This window comes from Puccinia triticina, chromosome 18A (genome assembly GCF_026914185.1).
Source record: "Puccinia triticina chromosome 18A, complete sequence".
Classification (NCBI taxonomy): Eukaryota; Fungi; Basidiomycota; class Pucciniomycetes; order Pucciniales; family Pucciniaceae; genus Puccinia; species Puccinia triticina.
In genome coordinates, this window is record NC_070575.1 from 331,857 (window position 1) to 356,711 (window position 24,855).

Below are 24,855 nucleotides of genomic sequence, written 5' to 3' on the forward strand. Positions count from 1 at the left end.
AAGGTCAGTGTATCCTGTTTTGGAGCGGAAATGGATGATCAATTGAAAGTTAGACGAGCTGGTGAGTTAGGAATTAAAGGTACAGATCTCAACCGATGATGCGATGGTGATGATGATGATGATGATGAGATGATGATTGTGAGATGACGATGCCATTAACGAATAATTTCCAACAACTGAATTTTAAGAGGGGAGAAGTTGAAGCGAATCAAGTCTATCTCAATTTGAAAGTTGCAAGTGAAGCCTCAGTCAGATTTCTCGTGGTGAGTTTCGAGGGGCGATGAGGCGACATCGTCCGTAGGTGAACTCATGAGGACCAAGGATTCCGCTTCGGATTCAACTTTATTCAACTTGTCGACCTCTTCCTTAAGGTTATTCAGCTCCTTTTCAAACCTCCGACCGAACACTTCCATGTAAAACGCTGTTTCGTATATTCCCATTTATTGTTAGGTTCAGGATGTTGTCAATAAGAGTAAGAGGGTTTGAGGGAAGATGTCGGAGGAAAACTTACAGGCGCCATTCCATACAGAAACCGAAAACATTAACCATAAGAATAAACCGGATAAAACCTTGGATTGATAGAACCACAAGAGGGCCGGTAGCATTGTTACGATGGTGTAGATGTATTGAGCGATCATGAACCCATTTGCTCTCCAAGAAGGTCTGACGCTTCTTAGCAGTTTTGAAATCAAGCCGGTTTTGGAGTTCAACAGATAGGTGAACGACGTCGGTCTTCCTTCCTTCGAAATCTTTTGCGCTCTAGCGATAATCACGAATCTGTAGTACATCGTTTGCCAGACGATATAGATCGTCGAGCAGATAGTTAGAGTTTTTGGTAGCGATATGGTGTCTAATTCTTTGAGTGCTGGAAATCGTTCTGGTGCATTGGGATAGAAGTGCCTGATGACTGTGAATACCAAAGCCGGATATCTTTAAAGGAGACAGAGTAACTTTTAGTCTTCGCTTTCTCAGAGGGAGCAAGTTATCGTGTCGGCTTCGAAAGATTACTGACATATGAATGAACAAGGATGTGACTTTTTCAACTGAATGAAATACCAGTGAATTCCTCCAAGTCGCAATGGCGATTGCGGAGGGACCATGAGCTAATCCATAGCAAGCTTGGAAGAGGATCGTGTTTGAAGGCCAGATCCATAAGAATATCAAACATAACCCATTGATCACATAACAGATGTCGAAGAGGAAATAGTGATAGGCTAGTTTTCGATATGTGTAAACCCGGAGTGGCAAACTAATTATAGACGAAAATCAGTTATTCAATCAGTTGAATTTCTTTCAGAGACACTCAACTAGTAGGCTGCCTGTAAGGTATAGGACAATGGGATCAACTCAGGCCAAAATGCCAAGAGGAGAGCGGTGATTAAGACGTTTTGAACCCCAATGAAGAATGAAGTTTTCTCTCTCAAGGAGACCGCTGCAAACAAATGTACCTGACAGGTAAGCCTTTCCGTTATATAATTCTTACACAATTAAATTTTTGAATTCCACTCAACTCTTCGAGTCGTTCCAACGAGTCTGAATTCGTTCTCGCCTGATCTTGATCTTCTCGACGAATTCCTTGAGCTCTCTTTCAGCAAACTCTCTCAGCTCTCGCTCGGTTTGAGCCCTGAAAGGTTTTCCACCCGAGCTGGTTTCGATTCCTGAAATGCATTTTGAAAAAATAAGGACTCGGTTGTTAGCCTCCTCGAAGGTTAAGGATATTAGTGATTCAAATTTGGACTCAACCAGTCTTGTGGTCATCGCTTGAGGAGTGGTTCTTTCTGACGTTGATTTTAGACTCGATTGCCTGGTGAGCCTTGGTCAACCATTCGTCAGTCAATGGCTTAGCCCTGGTCTCCCATTCGACCTTGATAGGGTCGATCGTCCTTCGCTTGAAGAGGTCGATGTGTGAATCAATGAAGACGAGGAGGTCGTAGAACGGTAATCCATCTCCGAATAGGTCCTCCTTCCAGTTGCTAAGGTAGTCCGGCGTATGGTTGAAGCGTGGTCTGGGCTCGATGTCCGTCGGCTTGCTCGGTGAGTTCATCTCTGGCTCACTCGGGCTGTGAACGACTTCTTTTGTCTTGTTTCCCGATCGAATTAAGTTATCTTCTTCTGCACATTGTCTGTTCGAACAAGGGGATTGTTGCTGACGTTGGTCCACATTGGTTTTTTACCTAATGCATCTCCAATGGGGAAGAAGGTTGTCCATCCGAACTGGCTGTACCACCGGGGGAGTCCCCGAGTCCCGACAGTAACCACGTGTTACATCTCCACTACACACCATGTGACAGTGTCTCCGGGCATCTGCTCTTTCCCCCGTTGGTTGCGTGATAGGAGCATCCACTTTTTTTTATCCGCATCAGTTGCGTTTGATGTGAGGATTATTCCCCCGAAAACTGGTATTTCAATCAGACTTCACTTGAATTCACCATTTATCACGCTTGTTAATTTCAAGAAACTGCCCAAAAAGTGATAATTTGCCTCTTTCTGGGCTCCTTACACCAAAAAGAATGCCATTTGGTATGCAATGGTACCAAATAGTTCTGTGTGAAAATATATATTAGACTGAATAGCTTTGAAATGAATGTTCCCAGTGGAGGACTTCCTGTCACCTTTGAATAAATCTGGAATTTCAGATTTTGCAGGGGAATCTGAACTTTGGAACTCTGGATCACTTTGGGGATCTTTGGGGACCTAGATTTCCCTGTGAAATCTGAAATCTGGCGGCTCAGATATGGATTTCCAGATTGACAGGAAGTCCTCTAGTGAATTAAAAAACCATTTCCGCAAAACAGGTGAGATGTGTTATTTTTGGGGGTTTTACATGCACAGCAGGCACCAAAAAGGGTGAAATGTGAAATACAATGCTATCTGCAAAGAGTTCTTCTTGGAATTCTTCAAGAATTGCTGTGTTTTTTTGTGGCTTGCATCATTCATTGAGGGTGAAATTCCTACAAAACAGGTTAAATTTGCTATTTTGGGTTTTACATGCACATCAGGGGGAAAGAGGGTGCCATGTGAAATCCAATGATGCAAATAGTTGACTCTTGAAATGATACAAAAAATTGTAGAGTTTTTGACTGGAGATCCCAAAAAGGGGGCGGTGAATTGGCAATGACATGTAGGACAGTAAGAAAAGGGTTTCTCACTGGATCAGCTCAATGGGCGGAAAAAGAAGGAGGAGAACCAACAGAGATTGATTTCTTGTAATGGGCTAACTATAAATAGAATATGTACAAGCATCAATCTATGGTTGAGAATAAAATTGAATAAAATGATAATGAATATGGAACTTCTCAGCTCATTCTGACATGTCAAAAGGTACTATCACAGCAGAGAGTGCGCACACAAGAGGATAAGCAATAATATGGAAAGCTGATAATATAATAATGAGGGATCAAGTTCTACAAGATATTAATAAATCATACATGACCACAATCAGAGACAGACCATAGTGGATGGGGACTCATAAGTGTTTGATATATTTGATCTGAAAGCAAGTACATAGAGGAGGATAAAAGGTGTGGCATGGTGAGAGGAGAAAGTGAAGGGATTTTAGGGATGAGAGGAAAGACAGAATTCCAACAAAAATGTTGTTATTTTCTTGTGGTTTTCATCATTCAGTGAGGGTGGAATTCCAGCAAAACAGGTGAAAAGTGCTAATTTTGGGGGGTTTTAGGTGCACATCAGGGGCCAAAAAGGATGGGCAAACTTTGGTGTGCACACCATAAATTTGCCCTGTTTATGATGTATAACGGTGCCTCCAAACAGGGCCTTAATTTTTGGTGAAAAGGAGTATTTTTCTCTGGGCCATTACTGCCATGTGGACTGGTGGTGATTATGATGGGTGTGTTAGTTTAGGATGTATGAGGGCATCTAGAGATCTCTAAATGCCCATGGGAAGTCCTCCAATGAAGTGGGCACATGTCAGTCACAGAAAAGGACTTCAAGGGGGAAGAAACTCCATGGTGTTGTGCCTCTTCTATTCCTGCAAAACATTATTGCCCAGTGAGAAATGGCGCGTCCAGAAAGAGTGTCATTTTTCTAATTCACTACTGCCGCGGGGTGCGAGAGAACGCTGCTCCCTGGGCAGGAGCTGTCTCACTGGCGGAGCACATTGTTGTGTGCTCGGGCCCAGATGCCGAAGAGACTTGCCAGAGTCTGGAGATCGGCTCGCGCCATTCTTCGGCGCCCGAAACTTACAAAAATAGTGGTGGTGACACTCCGCCATGGCAAGCCATCCATTTTCGGCATCCGGATTTCTGCTGGGTGCATGCATGCACCTCTTGGCAGTGCTCAACACGTCCAACTCGAACACCCAGCACACAGGAAACTGTCCTGAGCTTGCAGGGTCCAGTTGCCACCTCCCGCGACGAAGCTTAATCTGAAGAAGAAGGCGAATATGTACAATATCCGCTACAATACATCGACATCCCCTCGTTCATTCGAGACATCGACTGGGAGGCTCGCCTATCGATGGCAGGGTCGATCGTCCGTAGCAGCATCGATTACCAAGTCGAAGGCCGCATGAATGACGATGTACCATTCCAGCCATCTCCCTTCCTAGTCTTCCTGCGCCAGGATAAGTAAGTATGTATTCAGCCCGCCTGTCTTCGTGCTCTTCACTCAGACAATCTCTTCACATCCTAAACCCACGACTGCATGCCGCATGAACTCTAGTCCGTCCTGCCCTTCCTCAGCCTGTCACGAACAGTCGCTGGCCAGCCTCACTCACATCAACACCTCCTCCAATAGGCAGCTAGAAACAGAAAATAACATTCACTAGCAATACTCGCCGTCCCTCGTACCGCCAACCCCAAGCTGATCTACCCAAGAACTTCCTCGAGCTAATCAAACAAGAAAAATAAGGAACAAAGGAGACAAGCCGCATATATTTAAATTCAAGAATAAGTGCGACCCATTATCAATCTGTTTCGTCTGGTGACGGAAGAACTCTCATCGGTCTGTACGTACCTGTCCGCAAGATCAAATCCCTGTCAACCCACCAATTCCACTCGAGACTGGGTGAAGAGAAAAACCCCTGACCAACGCTTTTGGGAATCAGGCCACCCCATCTGTTCTGGCTGACAGGTCTTTCGTTCGAAGCTCACTCACCCATCCAGATTGCAATCAAGAAGACGGACAATCGAGGAAAGCCTTCATCCCAATCTGGCCACCTCATCACCAGGCCCCGCTCGCCTCGTGCATATGCAAAAAAACCGGCCGGAGGATGCGTTCAACCAAGGCGACACGCAAGACCTCCGGGGCCGCCCTATGACACCCCTCACCGATGATGCGATCCAGCTGGCTAACTCATCCCATCAGATGCCATCCAGCCCCCCCAGTAGTATACTGCCACCCATAAACCTGCGAGCACGGAGTCATAGATCACGCCGGACCATCTTTCGCCGTTTCTCTTCCCGGAGGACCTTTCGCTGGCTCCGAAGGTGGATCGGCTGCGACCTTAACTTCTACAGATGCCATCTCCTCGCCTTTATCTTCATCCCTTTCATCTTCGCCATCATCTTTTATCTCGCCCACACCCTCAACCAGCCTGAAGTGGAGAAACCGGCGTTTATTGACTGCTTATTCATGTGTCATAGTGCAATGACGTATGTCTTTCGTCTTCTCTTCTTTCTGTTTACTCGCACTCGAATCGCTGGACTGGCAATTGTATCAATCCAATCGTCTGCAGTGTACAATCTTTTTGAGAGTCTCCTAACTTTGGTATTCTCCCATTTCCTTCGCTTTGATACAATAATGAAAAAAAAAAACAGTATGACCGGGTTGAACACTATCATGCTGTCATCAATAAATCGCTTCCAACAGGCTCTACTCTACATCCTAATGTCCATTGGGAGCACCACGATGATTTCGATGATTATGATTTACATTCGGCTAAGGGCCTTCAAGGAGCGCTTCAAGGCGATCATTAACTCCAGCACGCCTCTTACTATATCACATCCAATCCCGATCAACGGTACCCCTCCTCAGCTGAAGTTCCCGACAATAAGTTTGAGAGGGGATCCTGATCATGTGCCTGCTCTGGACAAATCACGATCTGTCTCGGCAGAGGAAGCACAGAAGTTAGAATCACAATGTATTGCGTCTTTCGCGGACCCCGATCTAATGGAGTCTCTTCCAACCCACCCGTTGACTCGAGCGGAGGATAGAATCGAGCACCTTGCGCCCAACTTGCCTTCCCCGACGGCCCATCTAGAATCTCTTCAACACCCGAGTCCAGGTGCCGTGCCAGTGGTGGAATCGCCGGAGCCCTCGCCAGCTTCAGTGCGGCGTCCAAACCGGACGGGCGAATTCGTTCGAAGGCCAATCCTCCTGCGGAGGAACAGCGACGGCGGAGTGGTCGGAGCACGCTCGTCAGCCTCAGATATCGAGCCTCATTTGGACTCTTCCCTGAGATCGAACCCCTTACTGTCCATCTTGAAGTCCAGCCCCCTCATCTTGGACAACTTGCTATCTCATCATCTCACCTTTGAGAAATCTACGCGCCAAAATACTCGAGCCAACAGGAGCAGAGACTTGTTCCCCCGCTCGACAACTCTAGGTACGCAGCCCTTGTCTCGAAATATCTAACACCGCCATGAATATTTATACTCGATTATTGCAGACCAAGCTTCAAGCTTCCCACGAAACCGTGTTTCTCAATCACAATCAAGGGACCGCAGTCTTACCTTCGCCCTCCAGCGGACCCCCGCCAACAGTGACCATCACGCTGTAGCAGATAGGGGTCGGCCGACACTCCGCGGACTGATGGCTGACGACATTCAAGTGTCTCCTTTCTCGCACATTGACACCCTTCATCCCCAAAGACATGACCATCATACACTCCTACCCGGTCAACTGGGATGGATTGCCGGGATGGAGCCCGAGTCGGCAGGCCCACAAACAGAGGCGCAAACGTTCCAGCAGTGGAAGATGGGCGGGGTTTCACGTGGAGAGGCTCCAGAGCATGACTCGGATGGCTTGAGGCGTCGGCCCAAGCCGGCTAGGTCAACCTCAGGTATCATCATCTTCCATTCGTCTCACCCCCCAGCCCGAAATTTTCAATAACTTGATCCAGAAACTGATCCCCTTACCCATCCAACAATTAATCAGCGGTCCAAGGTACTCATCATCATCGTGGACAATCGGGCTCAGTCCCAGCCGGCAGCCACCGACACCGTCCTAGTCAACACTCAATCTCCGGCCATAGCGCACTGGGACCCACGTGTCGGAGGCGGTCCTCCTTCGTCGGTCTGCCCCGGACATCTTCCACGACCGACTTTGGGGGGTTCCCGAACCCCGCCTTCGTCCTGCTCAAGCGACTCGGGAAGGCCCTCCGCCCGGCTCAGAACTCCCAGCACTCCCTCAAATTCGTTCGCACTTCCAGTCTCGCCGCCCCCGCATTTGACCAGAATGAAAGACACAAGCTCGCCGAGTGGCTCTTCGGTCGCGGCGCTGGAATGATCTCAGAGCGGATTCGAGACGTTAAAACGGTCTCTTACATCAAGTTTAACGTGCGTTCCAGTCTGTGCTTCATTGTCAATACATCAGTTGCGAGATTGCTTGTGTTTCCGGAATCCTTTTTTCAAACCCCAGCTACTTCAACTTCAGCCACAAGCCCCCTGCATTTCTGTACAGCTCAAGGGTACAGGGCAGTAGGGGCCCGGCTGGCTTGCTCATCACGCTCCCAGGCTACGGGGCGGCGCCAACGGTGCCACTCTCAAAAGCTCAAAGTTAGAAATGGAGAAGTTAGCATGGACATCCAAAGGATATTCCTCTATTTCCATGGCTATACGGGAGGCCCCACAAGTGGCTGAAGTCAGGCTGGCGTTTGAAAAACAGCAATCGGGAAACGCAAGCTTTCTCGGAACTGCTGTAAAGATAGCCACGTCCTAAATGGCAGCTGGGGCCGTTCACTATACTTAGCTTTTCCTTATTTTCAACAGGCCATTGTGGGTCGCAATTCGAACTTTCTGACGTTAACGTCAGCCCAAGAAGAGGAACTAGGAGGTCTAGAGTACCGAGCCCTATCGATGCTATTGAAGGTGGTCATTGGCTACTGGACCATTTTCCAACTCATGGCCATCCTGATCCTGATTCCGTACCTGGAAACACCAAGGGGCAACAGGCGGTTTTCTGAAGTGTTTGACGGGCCTGGGGGAACGGACAGGGTGTGGTATGCCATATGGATCACCTGCTCGGCCTTCACCAATGGAGGAATGAGGTAAGTGCTACTTGCTTGAGCACGTTTGAGCCGAGGTTGACCAAAGATGTGGTGTTGCAGTTTGATCGATGCTGGCTTCACAGTCTTCCACGGGGGTTATCTCTTGATGCTGGTCTGTTCAGCCTTGATTGTTGCGGGGAATACTGGATACCCGATTATCCTTAGAGCGATCATCTGGACGCTCTCAAAAATCTGCCCAGAGAGTACCCCAGAAGAACACAAAAAAGTCGGCGGAGGGAAAAAAGAGGTGCTTAATTTCTTGCTAGACCATCCACGGCGGTTAGCAACATTTCACCTCCATCTGAAGCTAACAGTGAAACTGACCTGAACGCTTGCAACACAGATGCTTTGTTTATCTGTTCCCCTCCCGGCAAACTTGGTATCTCTTCTTCATCCTCCTTCTCTTAACATTTATCGATTGGTTCTTCTTCCTAATCTTGGATATCGGCAATCCCAAAATTGAATCCATCCCGATTGGTACAGTGAGTCAATCTTAGCGGGACTTATTCTCCTTTCAGCCCTCATGATATTGCACATCTTTCTGATTTTAGTCTGTTTAAAGAGGATTATCGTCGGTCTACTCCAATCCCTGTCAGTTCGAGCAGCAGGGTTCTCAACAATTGCCCTCGGGGATCTGGCGCCTGCCGTCCAAGTCTTGTTCACAATCATGGTATGTATCCTATTTCTTCATGGATGTCACGGCGACCATCGCACCCATTTTGTTTTCTTCATTATCAGATGTACATTGCCGTTTACCCTATCGCAATCTCCATTCGAGCAACCAATGTGTATGAGGAGCGATCACTAGGAATTTTTCATGTGGAGGATGAGCCCGACCAAGACAGCGACGATGAAGATGAGATGCGCGCACATGATAGAGGCAGAGACGGGCGCCGGACAGTCCCCTCCGAGCACCCGCTCAATCTAGACCATTTCCCACATTCCTTCTCCTCGGCACTTGATGAGACTCCTAACTCAAACACATCCCTGAGGAACAAGACGCAGAAACCAAGGCTCTCTCACTCTCATCGGTTCTCATCTAATCCCGATCGTCGCCATTCTCGTCTGGAAAGGAGCGAAAACACACATTCGTATGACCGGCAGGCTGATTGCGACAGTCGGAATAGCACCCCGAGTTATCTGGCCCTCCATATTCGCAAGCAGTTGGCCTTTGACATCTGGTTTGTCTCTATTTTTCTCCTTCTCCATTCTGTACTTTTTCATCTGCAAGGTAAGATGATAAGATCAATAGCGATTTTGGGAACTCGCATTTGATTATTTTTCCCTCCTGATTAAATTTGATCATAGGTGGCTTGCTCTCGCCGTCTGGTGCATCTGTATTGCAGAGAGGAGTAAAATTGTCACAGCTCAAGCTACCGACAGCGCCTCCTTTAGCATCTTTTCAATCATGTTCGAAGTCATTAGCGCGTCAGTTGACTTTGATTTTTTCAAAAAAATAGCTTCGATACTGGTGTTAATCTGGATGCTTTGGTTGAATGCTGATCTTAGTTATGGCACGATTGGCTTGAGTGTCGGTCTGCCGGACTCGCCCACTTCCATGGTCGGCGGCTTTTCAAGCTTCAGTAAACTTGTTGTCATAGGTATGCGTTCATCAGCCTCTCACGCAAATTCTTTCGTCACTCTTGATTTTTTCTACTTCAAAATTTATTGATCGGGTTTTTTTATTTATCTGAAGCTGTGATGCTCAGAGGTAGACACAGAGGCTTACCAATTGCGATCGACCGAGCCGTGATCCTACCCTACGACAAATCCAAGCCAGACGACCAAGACCGTGCCGAAGAAGAAGAACTGGTCGAGGATGTCGAAGACCAGACCCCGTCGGAGGAACGTCCAGAGATCCAGGAGCGTATCTTCAATCAAAAACTTCCCGACCTCGAATCCCAATAAATACAAACCAAAAATCACGTGGTCCATCCCCCCCTGTTATGGGTATATTAATAAACGGCGACCTTATAGGAGGGTAGCTTCCTGTGTTCATAGACATCTTGCGGAATGACAACAGAGCCACAATTTGCAGAAATCAGAGCTATTGCAAGCTCGGCATCTATCATCTACCTATATGACCTATTTCACTCTGCATCAACGCATCATCTTCCTTTTCATTCTCCCCCTTCGTCTTTCATCCGGGCTTTAGACTTGTATTTGCATATCCGTTCTCACCATTCCGTGTTATCTATCCTCATGCTCCATCGTTCATATGCTTATAATCATCGCCCTATTTTTCTCTTTTCACTCACGCATGTTGTTCATCATTGCATTACTCTAATTATAGGATGACATGTCTTTCTTTCTTCGCACAGAAATGTTGTCTATACATATATCTCAAAGCACATCATCACTTTTTGTCGGATTTCAAGTTTTTTTTTTGCAGTTTTTGGGCAAATTATTTTACGGACCTACTTCGCGCAGCGGAAAAAACTTCTCGCGCACAGAGGCGACCTCAGGCCCCTGTGCGCGCATGCTGGAAATTTCCTCACGTACAGCAAAAGAAAGTGGAGGTTCCATGGGATTTATTTTTGAGAAATCACCCAGATTTCTCAGGGTAATCTGAGGCATCCTGTTGATGCAAAGAAACAAAATATGAAATCAAAAACTTATTACGAGCAGGTTGACCCCGGCCGGTGTACTCGGAGGGATCCCTCCCGGTCAACAAACTATGGAGCGGAATACTTCCAACTTGGTAATGGTAGGAGTGGCGGAAAGAGCGAACTTAAAGTCCCTGCCTAAGCTTCTAAGTTCGCGGAAAGAGGAAGTTCATGGTCTCAGAGCTGGCGATTAACAACTGGACCGAACGAGAGAGATCTTGATTCCAACTCGTGCCGCAAGGAACGACCAGTCTGCCCCTGGAATACTAGGTTATCCCAGGTTCCTTGACCTGTTGGCGAAGGCAACACAGTCGGAGTCGCGATAGCAAACAAGTAGGCACCACTAAGCCTTTGGTGATTATGTCCTACATCATTGGGAAAATTATATAAAGACGGCCAAAAGTAACCTTATCCTCGGTCGCCTTACCTCACACAAGACAACGCCTTCTTATCCACATCTGTTGATTACCCGTTGAACAGACCATCTTTCATTCATTGGAATACTCATTCTTTCCATCAGAGCCTTAATTTTATATCATATCCCACCAGCCGAAACTCTCTAGTCATCATGAAAAACTTTACCAAAGGAGAAGTCAAATCGACTTTCGTGTCTCTCGCATCGTGTTTAATACTCCTTCCCGCCATTTGCTGCTCAGGCAAAACTTCAGGCCATAAAATCAGTAAACAGCAATTACCCGTCCACTCCGAAGATTGGATGATCCTCGGCAGCCATGGCCTAATGCTTACTCACTACCAAACCGGGCCTAAACAAGTCAATGGCATTCCGGTCATCTCTCGCAGGGACAGCGATGTCCCCCTCTTCTCTTCTACCTTGACCGGCTTGACGAGTAGCCAAGAGGATTTCCTTGACTGGGACTCCGACCTCGTGGCGGACCTCAAGAGCGCACCTTTGCAAACCGCTACCTCTCGCGATGTCGTCACACGCAGTGGATTGGTCCATCTCACCCGGAACTCTCGAGGACAAGATGCGGTTCGAATTGAAGCTTCATCTCTGTTGAAGAAGCCCCTCACACTCTCCCCTTACACTTCTAACAAAACCGCCAAGCGATTCACACCAGTCAAGCGCTCCTCGTCGAAGCAAAAGCCGAAGAACCCCAAAGTCGATACCAAAGCCATCTCCAAAGCTAAAGGCTTGTCGGCACTATTAAACTCAAACCAACCACAACTAGATGTCATGAAGGGTGCAATCATTCAAAGTGAGTCATTCTTTCTTGTAATGTTGTTCGCGACCTTTGTTAATCATTTCCGTTGCTTACGTATTTGCTTCTTTCCAACAGCAAAAATCACCTGGTACACCGGCCATGACTTATTGAATCCTTATTGCGCACAAAAATGTGAGGCTTGAATGATTTTTTAGCATGAGCATCGCGGTTTTCTGATTCCCTGTTCAATCTCCGTCAAATTTGAGTATTCAGCCGGATGGACTCCTACCGACAGCTCCTTAATCATCGCTGTCACTCAAGAGTGGAAAATGAGACCCAAATGCGGGGATTTCTTCGAGTTGGTGGTTGTCGACAAGCACGTTGGTCAAGTCGGGAAGTCCGTCATTGCCAGAGGTATGCTAGATCAATATGATTCAACCTATCACCTATGAAATATAAATTGACCGCGTTTTCCTTGTTGTTCAGTTGTTGACCTCTGTGGAGGATGTGCACCACAGGTTGCTCATGCAGACTTAAGCAAAGCCGCTTTCACTCGCCTCTTCAACCTTGATGTCGGTGTTGTCTCTGGCCTCGCCATGCGGAAGGTCGCACCACCCAAAAAGTGGAACGTAGCTCTCTATGGTCCTCGGATACTCTAATACTTCTTTTTTATAATACCTGCTTTTTACCCTTGATTTGTTTCGAGCTGTTGATTTGTCTTGCTCTCTGACGCTCTTGTTGTTCTATGAAGAAGTGTGTTGAATTTAGTTTTTGAGTATTTTCCTTATCGCGTCACTCATACCCATTTGTTACAAATGATCCTGGCCATGTAAAAGACAGGTCCATCCCCCTCTGTGCGCACCACAAGGTGCCCACAAAAAACAATGTGCACACAGTTTTTTAGCCGGTGATTCAGGCTGATGACTGGTGCAAATCCATCATCAGGTTTATAGATTGGCCATTGGGAGGCATCAACCTTCCCAATTATCTTTATTCCGTTCATTGGGAGGACACAAACCTCTCAATCATAGGTTCATCAATAGGACACAACGTTGAACAGCCCTCTTGATGACTGGTCTATTGCGGTCATAAAGGGAAGATGTTCCCCGCAATGACCAGTCAGACCGGTCATTGAGAGTATTCTACTATTGAAAGGTTCTTGGCCTAGTGAGCGCTCATACATTGTACTTAGTGATACAGTGACCCCGCCATGTAAGCATAAGGATGGTGGACAAAAATCCTATGCTTACATCGCGGTATGCTTCTTATCGAGGTAAAATCCCAGCAAAACCAAGAGAATGGTCGCGGGAAATCTACATTTATGCTATGCTTACATCGTGATTATGCTTACATCGTGAATGCTTACATGGCGGGGTCACTGTACTCACATACACTTTCCGCATTAGTTGTTGTTAGCCCTAAGTTGTCTAGTTAAAGTCTCACTTCTATATATATACATAGTTTCCCTCCTAACCTGAGGCTCCTTTAACACTCAACTATTGTTCACCTCACTTTACCGCTTGTTCACCCAACTCAACCATGCTTAGGTCTGTTTCTTATTCATTTTCTCTCTATTTCTCTTGTGTCCTCATCACTTGTCATATCCTTAGGTTTGAAACTTTGCCCCTTGTGCTCATCTGTCACCGCTTGTTTGCTTGTATCTGACATGCCCCCATCATCAAAATGTTTGTCTCTTGTGCTTGTCTATCACCACTTGTTTTCTGGTCTCTGATGCACCCCCATCATCAAAAGATGATTTTGTCTTACATCAACCCTCCCTATGAATGTTACAGACCAGTCATGTGGAGGAGACAGCTCTCTCAATGACCAGTATATTCCAGTCATCAAGAGTATTCAGCCAAGGGCGCAACAACTACGCTAAACTGTATTAGCTCCCCTGAAACTAAATTGTAGCTGATGCCCACTACATTTTGGGGATATTAGCTGTAGCTGTAGTGGGGAGCCACTAAATCACCCTAATACTAAAATACACTAAACTACCGCTAATTAGTGGGTCACTACAGCCAATTAGGGGCCACTAAACAAAGGATAACACATTGAATCAAATTTATTTGAGTATTTGTATTTGTATTTGATTTGATTCAAATAATGCCTGCACAAATTTAAGCTCAAATATTTGAATAAATTCAAATAATGGCTCAAAGGGGCCTTTCGGGCCCCAGAGAAGCTTGCACAGGCCCTCTACTGGCCCATTTGGTGCAGCACAAAAATAAATCTGCCTCTGGCACTCTGAAAAGTGCGTCCCCCACCATGAAAAGTGCGTCTGTCACTATGAAAAGTGTGTCTGCCACTATGAAAATTGCCTCTGGCACTCTGAATAGTGCGTCCCCCACCATGAAAAGTGCCTCCGGCACTCTGAATAGTGCGTCTGCTACTATGAAAAATGACTCCGGCACTCTGAATAGTGCATCCACCATTATGAGAAGTGCCTCCGGCAATACTATAAGCGCGTTGGGCACCATGTTGGTCTTGAAATGTTATTCCATCAAAACATATGGCCAAAAAATGGGCCCAAACAAGTCAAAAACACAAAAAAAGCCTTTTTTGGGGGGTTTTTAGTGTATCTTGGAAGTTTTCCCGTTGAATATCTCTGAATGCTCAAATATTCAACAAATCAGTATTCAAGAGTCCCAAAAAACATTCAAATACCACTGTGCTATCCTTTTCCACTAAAACTAAAACTCCACTTTTTTTATTCAGAAAATATTTAGCTGTAGCTGTAGCTCAGCAGGCACTGCAACTACAAAATAGTTTAGTGGCACAAACTACACTAATTTAGCTGAAAACTAAACTAAATTCATTGTATTTGTTGCACCCTTGATTCAGCCCTCTCAATAACTGGTAAATAGCATTAATCATGAGGAATCAAGTCTCTCAATGACCAGTGGAGACCACTCAATGAGAGGACTCAGGGTGTAAAAGGGTTGGGTTTGGGTTGAAAAACAGCGCCCAAAATCAACCCCATATTTAGTGTGGGTCAGTTTGGGTCAGGGCAGATTTTAAAATATGCTGCCCAAACCCAACACAATGTTATACTATTTTGGGTTGGGTTGGTCTGGGTCTTGGGTCAACCCAACCTACTAGGCTCCAAAACCCCCCAACTTGACTGTTGGAGGCATCATAGTTGGGTCACAGGCTGACCCTATTAGGAAATAGGCTGCCCAAACCCAACCCAACAATTTTAGAAGTTGGGTTGGGTTGGGTTCAGGTCATGTCATTTTCTTTAAGAACGTGTCCAAACCAGCCCCAAAACCCAACGGGTCTTGGGTTGGTTTTGGGTAGGCCTGTCCCATTTACACCCTGAGAGAGGAGTCATCCCTTTCAATGACCAGTACCAACCAGCAATCAGGAGGAATCAGACCTTCTGAGGAGTATCTTTCAATGACCAGAATCAACTGGTCATTGAGAGTGTTTTCTACTCGCAATGACTAGTCTGTACTGGTCATTGAGGGGAACATCTTCTCTTGATACCAGGAGTAGACTGGTCAGTGGTCATCAAGGGGTTAGTGTCCTCCCAATAAATGCAAATAGAGGCTGAGAGAGGCTAGAAATCTAACAATACAGACAAGTTTGATTATAAGGGCAACCAACCCATAAAATATGCTGGTCATCAAGGAGAAATAATATCCACTTTCAAGCAATTGCTCAAAAATCTTCACTTGTCATATAGAAAAGTTATTAGGGGGGTTCATGATTGAAATTTGCAAAACTTTAGGCCACATTTTAACCTGTTCATGAAAATTTTTTCAAAACAAAATTGGATATATAAGCTGGACTGATTGATGAGCAACAGCCCATCATGGAAAGCTTGTCAACAGTTCAAAATTTTGTTCATAAAAGCTTTGAATTGACCTCCAAATTTTTGTCAAATTCAATTTGTGAACACCTCTATTGGGTAAGCCAACAATCACTCTAAATTGAAGCTCCTTTTAACAAACTACCAATATATAAAACACCAGGGGAGATATTTTCCCACTCCCCAGGGAGTGCCTTACTGTAACTTTTTTCCATAACTGTGCTGGAGGCCTTTGGTAAAGCAATATTGAATAGGTATGGACAAGACTGGAAGTCAGCGTGGAAATCAGTTGGAAATCATCCTGAAATAAACCATAACTTGCCAAAAAATCATCCAGAACTCATCTATAATTCATCCAGAACTCATCCAGAATATAGTCCTTTCTTGGCTCCATGACCAGTGTGTCCTTTCCATGGAGATGTTAAAGGCCCAGCCTGTGATTTTTTCCCCCTCATGTACTCGCGTACATCAGGGGGACAATTGGTGTCTCAAAACAAATTTTTTACTTTTCATGTGGCTGTGAAAGGCCCATCCTGTGATATTTCCACCTCAATGTACGCGCGTACATCAGGGTGACTATTAGCAAAGTGCAAAAAGGTTAACTTGCATGTGCACATGTGAATTTTGAAAAGCAAAAAAATACAAAATTCACTAGATCATTTTCGTGAGGAGGACAGGATATATGGCCAAAGTGAATTGGCACCGCAATCCAACCTTGACTTAACTCAGACTTTCACCCTATTAAAACAGTTTTTTGTCATTTTTATCAGCCAAATTCAAATTAATTCCCGCATTTCCAAGAAAATGGGTTTCAATTTCAATGACTTCAACATTACCACATTCCAAAAATCTAAACCCAATAATACCAAGTCAACTTTTAGTTTAATTTTGTACATCAGGGCATATAATGTGAATTACAAGAAACCCATTTTTTTGAAGGAATTACTTTTGAGAATGGGAATTTTGCTTTGCTATCCTTAAAAATCAGTAGACAGGAGCAATTGATGGGTTGGACTTTGGTGAAATATCATTTCATCATATTTCTTCCTACAGTTGTACATGGAAAACAAAAGAATTCTACACAACATTGTGTTGACTTCCAAATCAATTGTGATTGACTTTTCACTAACTTCTCCATCCAATTTACTATTTTGGGGATGAGTTACTAATCCACATCAGGCTCACATCCGACCAAAACTCACATAAAATTCAGCTCTGGCACTCCCTGGGGAGTGGGAACATATCTCCCCTGGTGAAAGGGTCTTGGAAAAACGACTCCCAACTTTTGGGAAAACGACTCCCATACGTCGGCGCGACCATTTTTCGACCAGCGCTCGATGTTGACCTAGACCATTTTTTTGGGTACGGGCTTTTTGGGAGTCGTCAACCCAAAACAAAATTTTTTTGGGAGTTGTCGTGCTAATTTTTTGTATTATTTTTAATATGTATAACTTTTTTGTTCCACGTACTAGAGACATAAAAATTTGAGAGCAAAGAAATTTATGCATAAATTGTACCCCCTGAATTTCTTAGCAATAGTGTGTCATCAGAACATGAGATATAAAGGGTGCGCGTAGGGCTTAGTAGGAAAATGACCGCCAACCACATAACTTTTTTGTTACACTCCCAAACAGTCCAAAAATTTCATGAATCTTTCCATGATACATATATTTGGTGCTATCAAATTATTAGCAATAGTGTGCCATTTTAGAATGACGTATAAGGGGTGCGCGGAGGGCTTACTAGGGAAATGACCACCAACCATATACCTTTTTTGTTACACACCCAAACAGTCCAAAAATTTCATGAAACTTTCCATGATGCATATATTTTGTGCTATCATATTATTAGCAATAGTGTGCCATTGTAGAATGACGTATAAGGGGTGGGTGGAGGGCTTAGTAAGAAAATGACCTCCAACCTTATATCTTTTTTGTTACATACCCAAACAGTCTAAAAATTTCAGGAAACTTTCAATGTAGCATATCAGGCTTGCTATGAATGTGTTAGCCATGGGGTGTAATAAAAATAGGATATATAAGGTGTGGGCGGATAAAGCCCGCTGCGCACACCCCATATCTCCTATTTTTATCACATCAAGTTGCTATGAATCTCATATCACAAATGATATGCTAAATGAAAGATTTCCTGAAATTCTTGGACTGTTTGGGTATGTAACAAAAAAGTTATATGGTTGGTGGTCATTTTCCTAGTAAGCCCTCTGCGCACCCCTTATACGTCATTCTACAATGGCACACTATTGCTAATAATTTGATAGCACCAAATATATGTATCATGGAAAGATTCCTGAAATTTTTGGACTGTTTGGGTGTGTAACAAAAAGGTTATGTGGTTGGTGGTCATTTCCCTAGTAAGCCCTCCACGCACCCCTTATACGTCATTCTACAATGGCACACTATTGCTAATAATTTGATAGCACCAAATATATGTATCATGGAAAGATTCATGAAATTTTTGGACTGTTTGGGAGTGTAACAAAAAAGTTATGTGGTTGGCGGTCATTTTCCTACTAAGCCCTACGCGCACCCTTTATACCTCATGTTCTGATGACACACTATTGCTAAGAGATTCAGGGGGTACAATTTATGCATAAATCTCTTTGCTCTCAAATTTTTATGTCTCTAGTACGTGGAACAAAAAAGGTATACATATTAAAAATAATAAAAAATAATACAAAAAATTAGCGCAACGACTCCCAAAAAAAAATTGTTTTGGGTCAACGACTCCCAAAAAACCCGTACCCAAAAAAAGGGTCCAGGTTGACGTCAAGCGCTGGTCGAAAAATAGTCGCGCCGACGTATGGGAGTCATTTTCCCAAAAGTTGGGAGTCGTTTTTCCAAGACCCTATATAAAATTAAACTTAACTTCATCAACAAACTTTAGCTCTCAATCCAAACTTTGGTTTCTGGTATCAAAATAATTGACTTCATATATCATCAGTATTTCTTTCAAACATTCAACTAGATTGTTGAGGAGTAAAAACAAAGACCTACGTATACACCAGGAAAAAACAATGATCACTTGCCTACAAGTGACATGAAAAATTACAAAGGCCCCTTTGTACTTTGCTATGTCACTTGCAGACAAGTGATCATTGTTTTTTCCTGGTATACTTTGAATGCATGTCATGTAACATTAAAAACAACTCCCTTTAGTGATGGCCTGTCAATGTTTTGAAGCCCCAGCCAAGGCGCTAGTCCAAACCATGGGCAAAATAAGTGTCTTTTGCGTTTTGTGTGATCTCTCACCGATTTTAAACTGCTTATATTTTCAACTCATTAGGGGTGTTCAAAGTTGACTTGCATAAAATCATAACACCATAAAATCATTTATGGTGTTCAAAGTTGGTTTGCATAAATTTATGCATGCATAAATCATAACATCATAAAATCTTTTCTGCAGGGCATATGACTGTCTGATTATGTAATACAAAATTTCCTTGCCAAAATATTTTTATGATTTCATGATTTATGCATGCATAAAATTATGCAAACCAACTTTGAACACCATAATTAAATTTTATAAACATGTACATACAAAAGTATCACTCAAAAGTGTTATGATTTTATGATTTGAAAAATCCATGATTTCAACTTTGAACACCATTATTGTGGAAAATTCTTCACGCATGCTCACATATTCAAAGATTTAAAGTTAATGCATACATATCCTGATGGACTAAGAGCTGCTAAGAGTTGCACTCGTATTATAGGACAATATCAGACACGCCAAAGGATGAAGGTTTTTTGCAAAGGGGTTTTTTTAGCAATTGTGCATTACATACATACAGTTTCATACAATGGATATGGATAGTAGTTGTGACAACTGGTAGATAAAAAATCATAACGAGATAACAGAACGATTGACTTGATGTCACCTAGATGTAGCAGTTGGTGCTGGATATTTCTTGTAAGATGTATACGCATGACAAACAGTTATTTTACCAATCCCGGCCAGGGGATATTCATTTGGACAGATCTGAACAAAGAGAAGAGGATTGACGATCGGAACGTGAGGGGGGATGGAAGTATGAAGATGAAGTTGTGGAGAATGAAGGGCTGGCTCGGTTGAAATGTGATCGATTTGTGATCTTCACGCTTGTTCCTTCTCTTCGAGTCGAGTTGTCATTTCGTTGGTACTAAGTCGATAAGCTTCGAGCATCACACTCTTTTCTGCCCACTCGGCTTCTCGAAGCAAATGATCGGCCCAAAAAAGGCAAATGCCGAAGTATAAGCAAGCCATTGCAAGCGTTAATACCGCTGGACAGCCGAACGCATCGGTCAGCAACAAGATAACTTTCATTTTTTTAATAAATTGAGGAATCAATGCTTACCTGCATTGAAAGCTACAGGCCATTCTCCCTTCTCTCCAGTTATCCATCCGCCAAATACCGTTCCCACTCCCGGCCCAAAAAAGCACATCGCGATTAGAGGCCTACGTTCACGAGGTACTGAATTAACCATGAGATGTTCATAACGTCAAAATCAAAACGCATCCATCCCTAATCTTACGCAACAGAGGTTTGTGAGTGTATTGGGGTACTCACAACCTGGGGCGCGTCCTCTGACCAGCTCAGTGTATGCGAAGAAATTTGCGATGGATATCACCAATAGGGCTGCTCCCAAGAAAAGGGGGAAGAAGCTAAGGCGGATATCCAATAACTCGTGGTGAGTAGAAACATAATACTCTTGGAGGATGGTAGCAAAAGAGCGAATCTGATTAACGGGCTATCATCGAACTAAATGCACGTTGGTGTAGAATATGTTAAAAAAAACTGACGATTGACCGCGTATCCGGTTGCTATCAAGATAGCAGCAAGGATAGAAATACACTTGAAAAGGATGCCTCGGGACTTGTCTATTCGATGGCAAGCCGCACCAAATCCAAAGGCGACGATCAAGATGCAGATGAATCCAAAAGCACATAATCCACCCCCGACCCCTATCGCAACAGTATCATTGGTACATACTCCCTTGACGGCCATGGAAGCCCCGAAGCCAAAGATAAGTTTTCCAAAACATGAAAATAAAAAGTACGCCGGGGCCACCCAGCTTGTTTTATCCTCGGTGGATTTGAGGTGGACCACCAAGTTATTCTGCCGTTGGGTGAGCTGAGCCGGCTTCGGTGGTAGCATAGAGAGGGGGCGTGCCGGTCCGGGTGCTCCGAAGTAGGTGGGCTGGTCTTTGGGGGAATTCATGTTGATCGAGGGGGCTAGAAGATTAGACCGACAAGGATTACTAAGACAAGTTCAAATGTCAACGTTGGATCTCTCTTAATGCGTATGTCGATGGATTGATGGCGGGTGCTTTCATCAAGTGGCAGCTTACATGTGTATCTTAATATGACTTAAATAGCTACCTTCCGAAAAGGCCGTCTCGACCAGATTTTTATTTTTGAGCTTCCGGAAAAATGGCCAAAAAAGCTGGAGTGTGGTGGAATAAGAGAAACCAAGCTCCTCAAGGCTTGTGTCAAGAGCTTGTTATCTGCGCGCAAAGGATCAAGAACGTGTTTATGTAGACTGTTTTAAATGAGATCGGAGGGAGTCGCGCGGAACGCAGAAAGGATGGTGTGGTATCTAAATAACCAGATTTAGATTTCCAGGGTAGTGCAAACGATCCTCGAGCGACTGGGTAGGACTGAGGAATGCAAGCTTTAGGAGGGCAAGGAATGATGGTTGAGCTCAGGACTGGCCCCAGAAGGCGAGTTTATAAGGGAAAACCAGATATATTGCTCTTTCGAAGAAGGATGGTGTCTCCGGGAAGACATGGGATCCCTCTCTGGTGAGAAACTTGATTTGTTGGTCCGTTTGATGGACAGTCATGCTCTGCGACTATTGGGGCTCAATTGACTCGGAGTTCCTTTACTCGACTAACGAAGTCGAGCATTCAAACAGCTCCAAACTATAAGTCGTACCGATCCTTGAGGATCTGGGGAGCTCGGCACGGAGCTCACCATGAATAGAATATATATTTACACATGTATAAGGAAGAACAAGTTGCAAGTGCACAGCGTCTGCTGCTCCCGTCCTCCTCCGCCCGCCCTAGTGCCCCGGCATCACGGACAGGCCATGATGCACACGGCCGGCACAGTTTGACCCCCTGAGTTCAGCGAATATGCCGTGCCCGCATTTTTATTTTAACCCAGCAGTGGATGCCGATCATGAGTACGGCACGCATGCTTGCCAAATGGACCCAGAATGTGGACCCCTCACCAATCGTGGCTGTTGATGCCCGACCGCCGTCCACCCAGCAGTAACCAACTGGAATGTGCCCAGTTTGGTCAACATGTCGGGCTGTCCAACTTTGCAGGGGCGACCATTGGGGACCTATTTGGCAAAACTATAGGGCCATGGGAGCCGTAGACACTCAGGGGTTAGACCAGTCCTGACTCTTCCCATATCCTCCAGATCCGCAAAATGTTTATAAAACTCTTTGCTCGCGCGGTCATGGTTATGAAGGATAGGCGTGGGGAATTTTGCAGATAAGCTGAGCAACTATAAACGCTGGAGTCTGAGACTGAACTTGAGGGCAAGTGCTGGTTTGATCAAATGGAAATATGGCACAATCCACAAAGGAGGAATGATTACGTATAAACAATGAGAGACAAGAACGAAGGGAATAACTACAGCAACAGACATCCGACAATTCTGCGTAGCCACAAGTTGAGATCCGGGTATCGAGAGAGCTGTGGTATGATACGTCCAACATCATAACTCTTAAAGATGTATCAGGATTAAACCGCGTTCACTTTTTTCGATAAGTTATGTATGCTGGAAGTAGTAGGATTTGGTCGAGACAAATGAGCGTGTTCAAATAAGAATCGACATAATTGTGCAGTTCAAACGGTGTCATCAGAAGGAGGTTTTAAGGAGTCGCCAAAGTAAGCTTCTTTGCCCTTGTACTCCCCGATGATCATGCATGCCTCCGCCCATTCGGCTTCCTTCCGTAGATGATCTGACCAAAAGAGAGCCGTTCCGCCATACAGACAGGCCATGGCGAGTGTAAGGACAACTACGTAAGTGAGAGGAGACGGAATAAATCTGCGATGAGCCATCGCAGGTATACGCCTTGAGATCTAAGCCAGGAACGCACCTGCGTTGAACGCCACGGGCCATTCCCCCTTCTCACCCGTGATCCAACCACCGAAGACCGTCCCAAATCCTGGAGCAAGCATGCATATGGCTGTCAGGGGCCTCCGTGCGATAGGCACTATGATCCCACGGAAAAGAATAAAACGCGTGAGTTGCCCACTACTGAAATGCTACACAGGCTGCTGACATCGGTTGCACGAACCGAATGGAGTGACTCCTTTGACCAGCTCAGTGTATGCGGTGAAGTTGGAGGTGGAAACAACCAGCAAGGCGCCTCCGAAAAACAGAGGAATAAAGCTGCATCGGATATCGAGCAATGAACGATGCTCGGAGACGTAATACTCTACCAAAATATGAGGTGTTGGGCGAAATCAACGAGTCAGAAATCAAGTATTCGGCTTGAGCAAAAGAAACTGATTCCTAAGAAATACTGACGATTGAGGGCATAGCCTGCGGCGATGAAAATAGCCGATGAGACAGAGCAACATTTGAATAAGATCCCACGTTTTTTGTCGATCCTAGAGCAAGCAGCACCGAATCCAAAGGCGACGATGACGATGCAGACAAAGCCAGCGCCGCAGAGAGCCGATCCGACGGCCACTGTTGTGTCGTTCTTGCCCACAGCACCTTTGACGGCAAGGGAGGCCCCGAAGCCAAAAATGAGCTTCCCAAAGCATGAGAGTGCGAAGTATGCCGGTGCAATCAGGCTGGTCTTCCCTTTTGAGGCCTGCAAGTGCTTGACCAAGTTCTTTTGTCGCTCAGTGAGTTCGGCTGGTTCGTGGTATCTGAGATGGGGGGGTACCATCGAAAGAGATCCGTTAGAGCTTGCTGGCGGAGGGTGTGGGTAGGCCATGTCTACGAGCTGATTAGATATGCAGAGGCTGAGCTATTCATACGGACACGGATGCAGAGGGAGCAGATTGATAATAAGCGAAAACAGGGAAAGGCGGCTGCCCAAGCGTCGGCTAGCTGTTTTGATCTTCACGCCTCTTTCCGTTCCTATGGCAGGCACTGGTGGACCCAGTCGCTCTTCAATATGTACAGCTGGAAGGACCCATTGGGCAAATCATTTCACAGGAAACTCCACCGATGTCATCATCCAGGTTGAAAGGTACGTACATGCTCACAGGACTCGTAATACGTATTGTCGGAGGATGACGAGCTCTTTCGGGTTGACTCTCGGTCCCAGACTCAATATTTAATTTTACGAGTAGCTTTGGCCCAACTTGCCGATGACTGCAGTGCAAGCCCAGCATTTTCCTGGCTAATTCGATCATCGGACTGGGTCCCAATTGGCTCTAACTAGTTGGTTCCCCAAACGTAACCAAGTCCCTCCCAGAGCCTGAGGGATGTCTCGGTGGTGGAGGCATATCGTCGGCACTTGGCTTACAAGTTTATTGGTTCTCTCGGTCGCAGGGATCCGGGAGAATATGTCAAATGTCCATCAGTCACGGAAGTCCCAAACACACGTCTCGTAGAAGGTGAGAAAGCAGATTAGAATAGGGGAGTTCATGATAGAAATTTAGGAAACTTGGTAAGGCCCTTCTCAACAACATTTGAAAATTATGCCCCCCCCCCTGCAATAGAGGGACTTGGTTATTTAGAGGCAAGCTTGAAAGGAACAGTGGGTCCTGACCATCAGCTTCTTCATTTTGAAAAAAAAGGGTAAACACCTAAACAGATGTTCTTTTATTCTTTGTGATTGTCCATCGTGAACACCTCCAGTTCCAAGGCTTGGCAAGGTGGGAGTCTACTACATAAATGGAGGACTTCCCGTCAATCTGGGAACCCCTTCCAGACCCAGATCTGAGCCCAATTTCGCAGGGAAATTTAGGCTTTGAGACTCTGGGAGGCTCTCAGATTGCTCCCAGATTGCGACGGGAAGACCTCCAATACATGACCAAATTGTTCGTTGTTTGACATCGCACTCA

At 45.1% G+C, this 24,855-nt stretch overlaps 6 protein-coding genes across 6 annotated transcripts; 3 read left to right on the top strand and 3 right to left on the bottom strand.

Annotated features, from left to right (window-relative positions):
- Positions 1 to 245: 245 nt before the first annotated feature.
- PtA15_18A45 (uncharacterized protein) lies at positions 246 to 2,284 on the bottom strand (the record flags this gene model as incomplete). The annotated part of the gene is made up of 7 exons (XM_053164999.1): positions 246 to 421; positions 512 to 930; positions 1,013 to 1,249; positions 1,309 to 1,432; positions 1,512 to 1,658; positions 1,744 to 2,146; positions 2,282 to 2,284. The coding sequence occupies 7 exons, from the start codon at positions 2,282 to 2,284 to the stop codon at positions 246 to 248; spliced, it is 1,509 nt and encodes a 502-aa protein (XP_053028544.1).
- A 2,192-nt stretch (positions 2,285 to 4,476) lies between these two features.
- PtA15_18A46 (uncharacterized protein) lies at positions 4,477 to 4,786 on the top strand (the record flags this gene model as incomplete). The annotated part of the gene is made up of 2 exons (XM_053165000.1): positions 4,477 to 4,586; positions 4,681 to 4,786. 2 exons carry the CDS (start codon positions 4,477 to 4,479, stop codon positions 4,784 to 4,786), a joined length of 216 nt encoding a protein of 71 aa, XP_053028545.1.
- A 422-nt stretch (positions 4,787 to 5,208) lies between these two features.
- Positions 5,209 to 10,135, top strand: PtA15_18A47 (uncharacterized protein; the record flags this gene model as incomplete). Its single annotated transcript, XM_053165001.1, has 11 exons — positions 5,209 to 5,612; positions 5,778 to 6,565; positions 6,629 to 7,021; positions 7,117 to 7,517; positions 7,950 to 8,227; positions 8,288 to 8,453; positions 8,790 to 8,897; positions 8,966 to 9,408; positions 9,536 to 9,655; positions 9,737 to 9,828; positions 9,924 to 10,135. The coding sequence occupies 11 exons, from the start codon at positions 5,209 to 5,211 to the stop codon at positions 10,133 to 10,135; spliced, it is 3,405 nt and encodes a 1,134-aa protein (XP_053028546.1).
- A 1,266-nt stretch (positions 10,136 to 11,401) lies between these two features.
- Positions 11,402 to 12,655, top strand: PtA15_18A48 (uncharacterized protein; the record flags this gene model as incomplete). The annotated part of the gene is made up of 4 exons (XM_053165002.1): positions 11,402 to 12,050; positions 12,132 to 12,188; positions 12,270 to 12,410; positions 12,483 to 12,655. The coding sequence occupies 4 exons, from the start codon at positions 11,402 to 11,404 to the stop codon at positions 12,653 to 12,655; spliced, it is 1,020 nt and encodes a 339-aa protein (XP_053028547.1).
- Positions 12,656 to 19,926: 7,271 nt separating this feature from the next.
- PtA15_18A49 (uncharacterized protein) lies at positions 19,927 to 21,031 on the bottom strand (the record flags this gene model as incomplete). The annotated part of the gene is made up of 4 exons (XM_053165003.1): positions 19,927 to 20,093; positions 20,168 to 20,284; positions 20,381 to 20,521; positions 20,614 to 21,031. 4 exons carry the CDS (start codon positions 21,029 to 21,031, stop codon positions 19,927 to 19,929), a joined length of 843 nt encoding a protein of 280 aa, XP_053028548.1.
- A 1,640-nt stretch (positions 21,032 to 22,671) lies between these two features.
- Positions 22,672 to 23,777, bottom strand: PtA15_18A50 (uncharacterized protein; the record flags this gene model as incomplete). Its single annotated transcript, XM_053165005.1, has 4 exons — positions 22,672 to 22,844; positions 22,926 to 23,042; positions 23,127 to 23,267; positions 23,360 to 23,777. The coding sequence occupies 4 exons, from the start codon at positions 23,775 to 23,777 to the stop codon at positions 22,672 to 22,674; spliced, it is 849 nt and encodes a 282-aa protein (XP_053028549.1).
- Between the last annotated feature and the right edge of the window lie 1,078 nt (positions 23,778 to 24,855).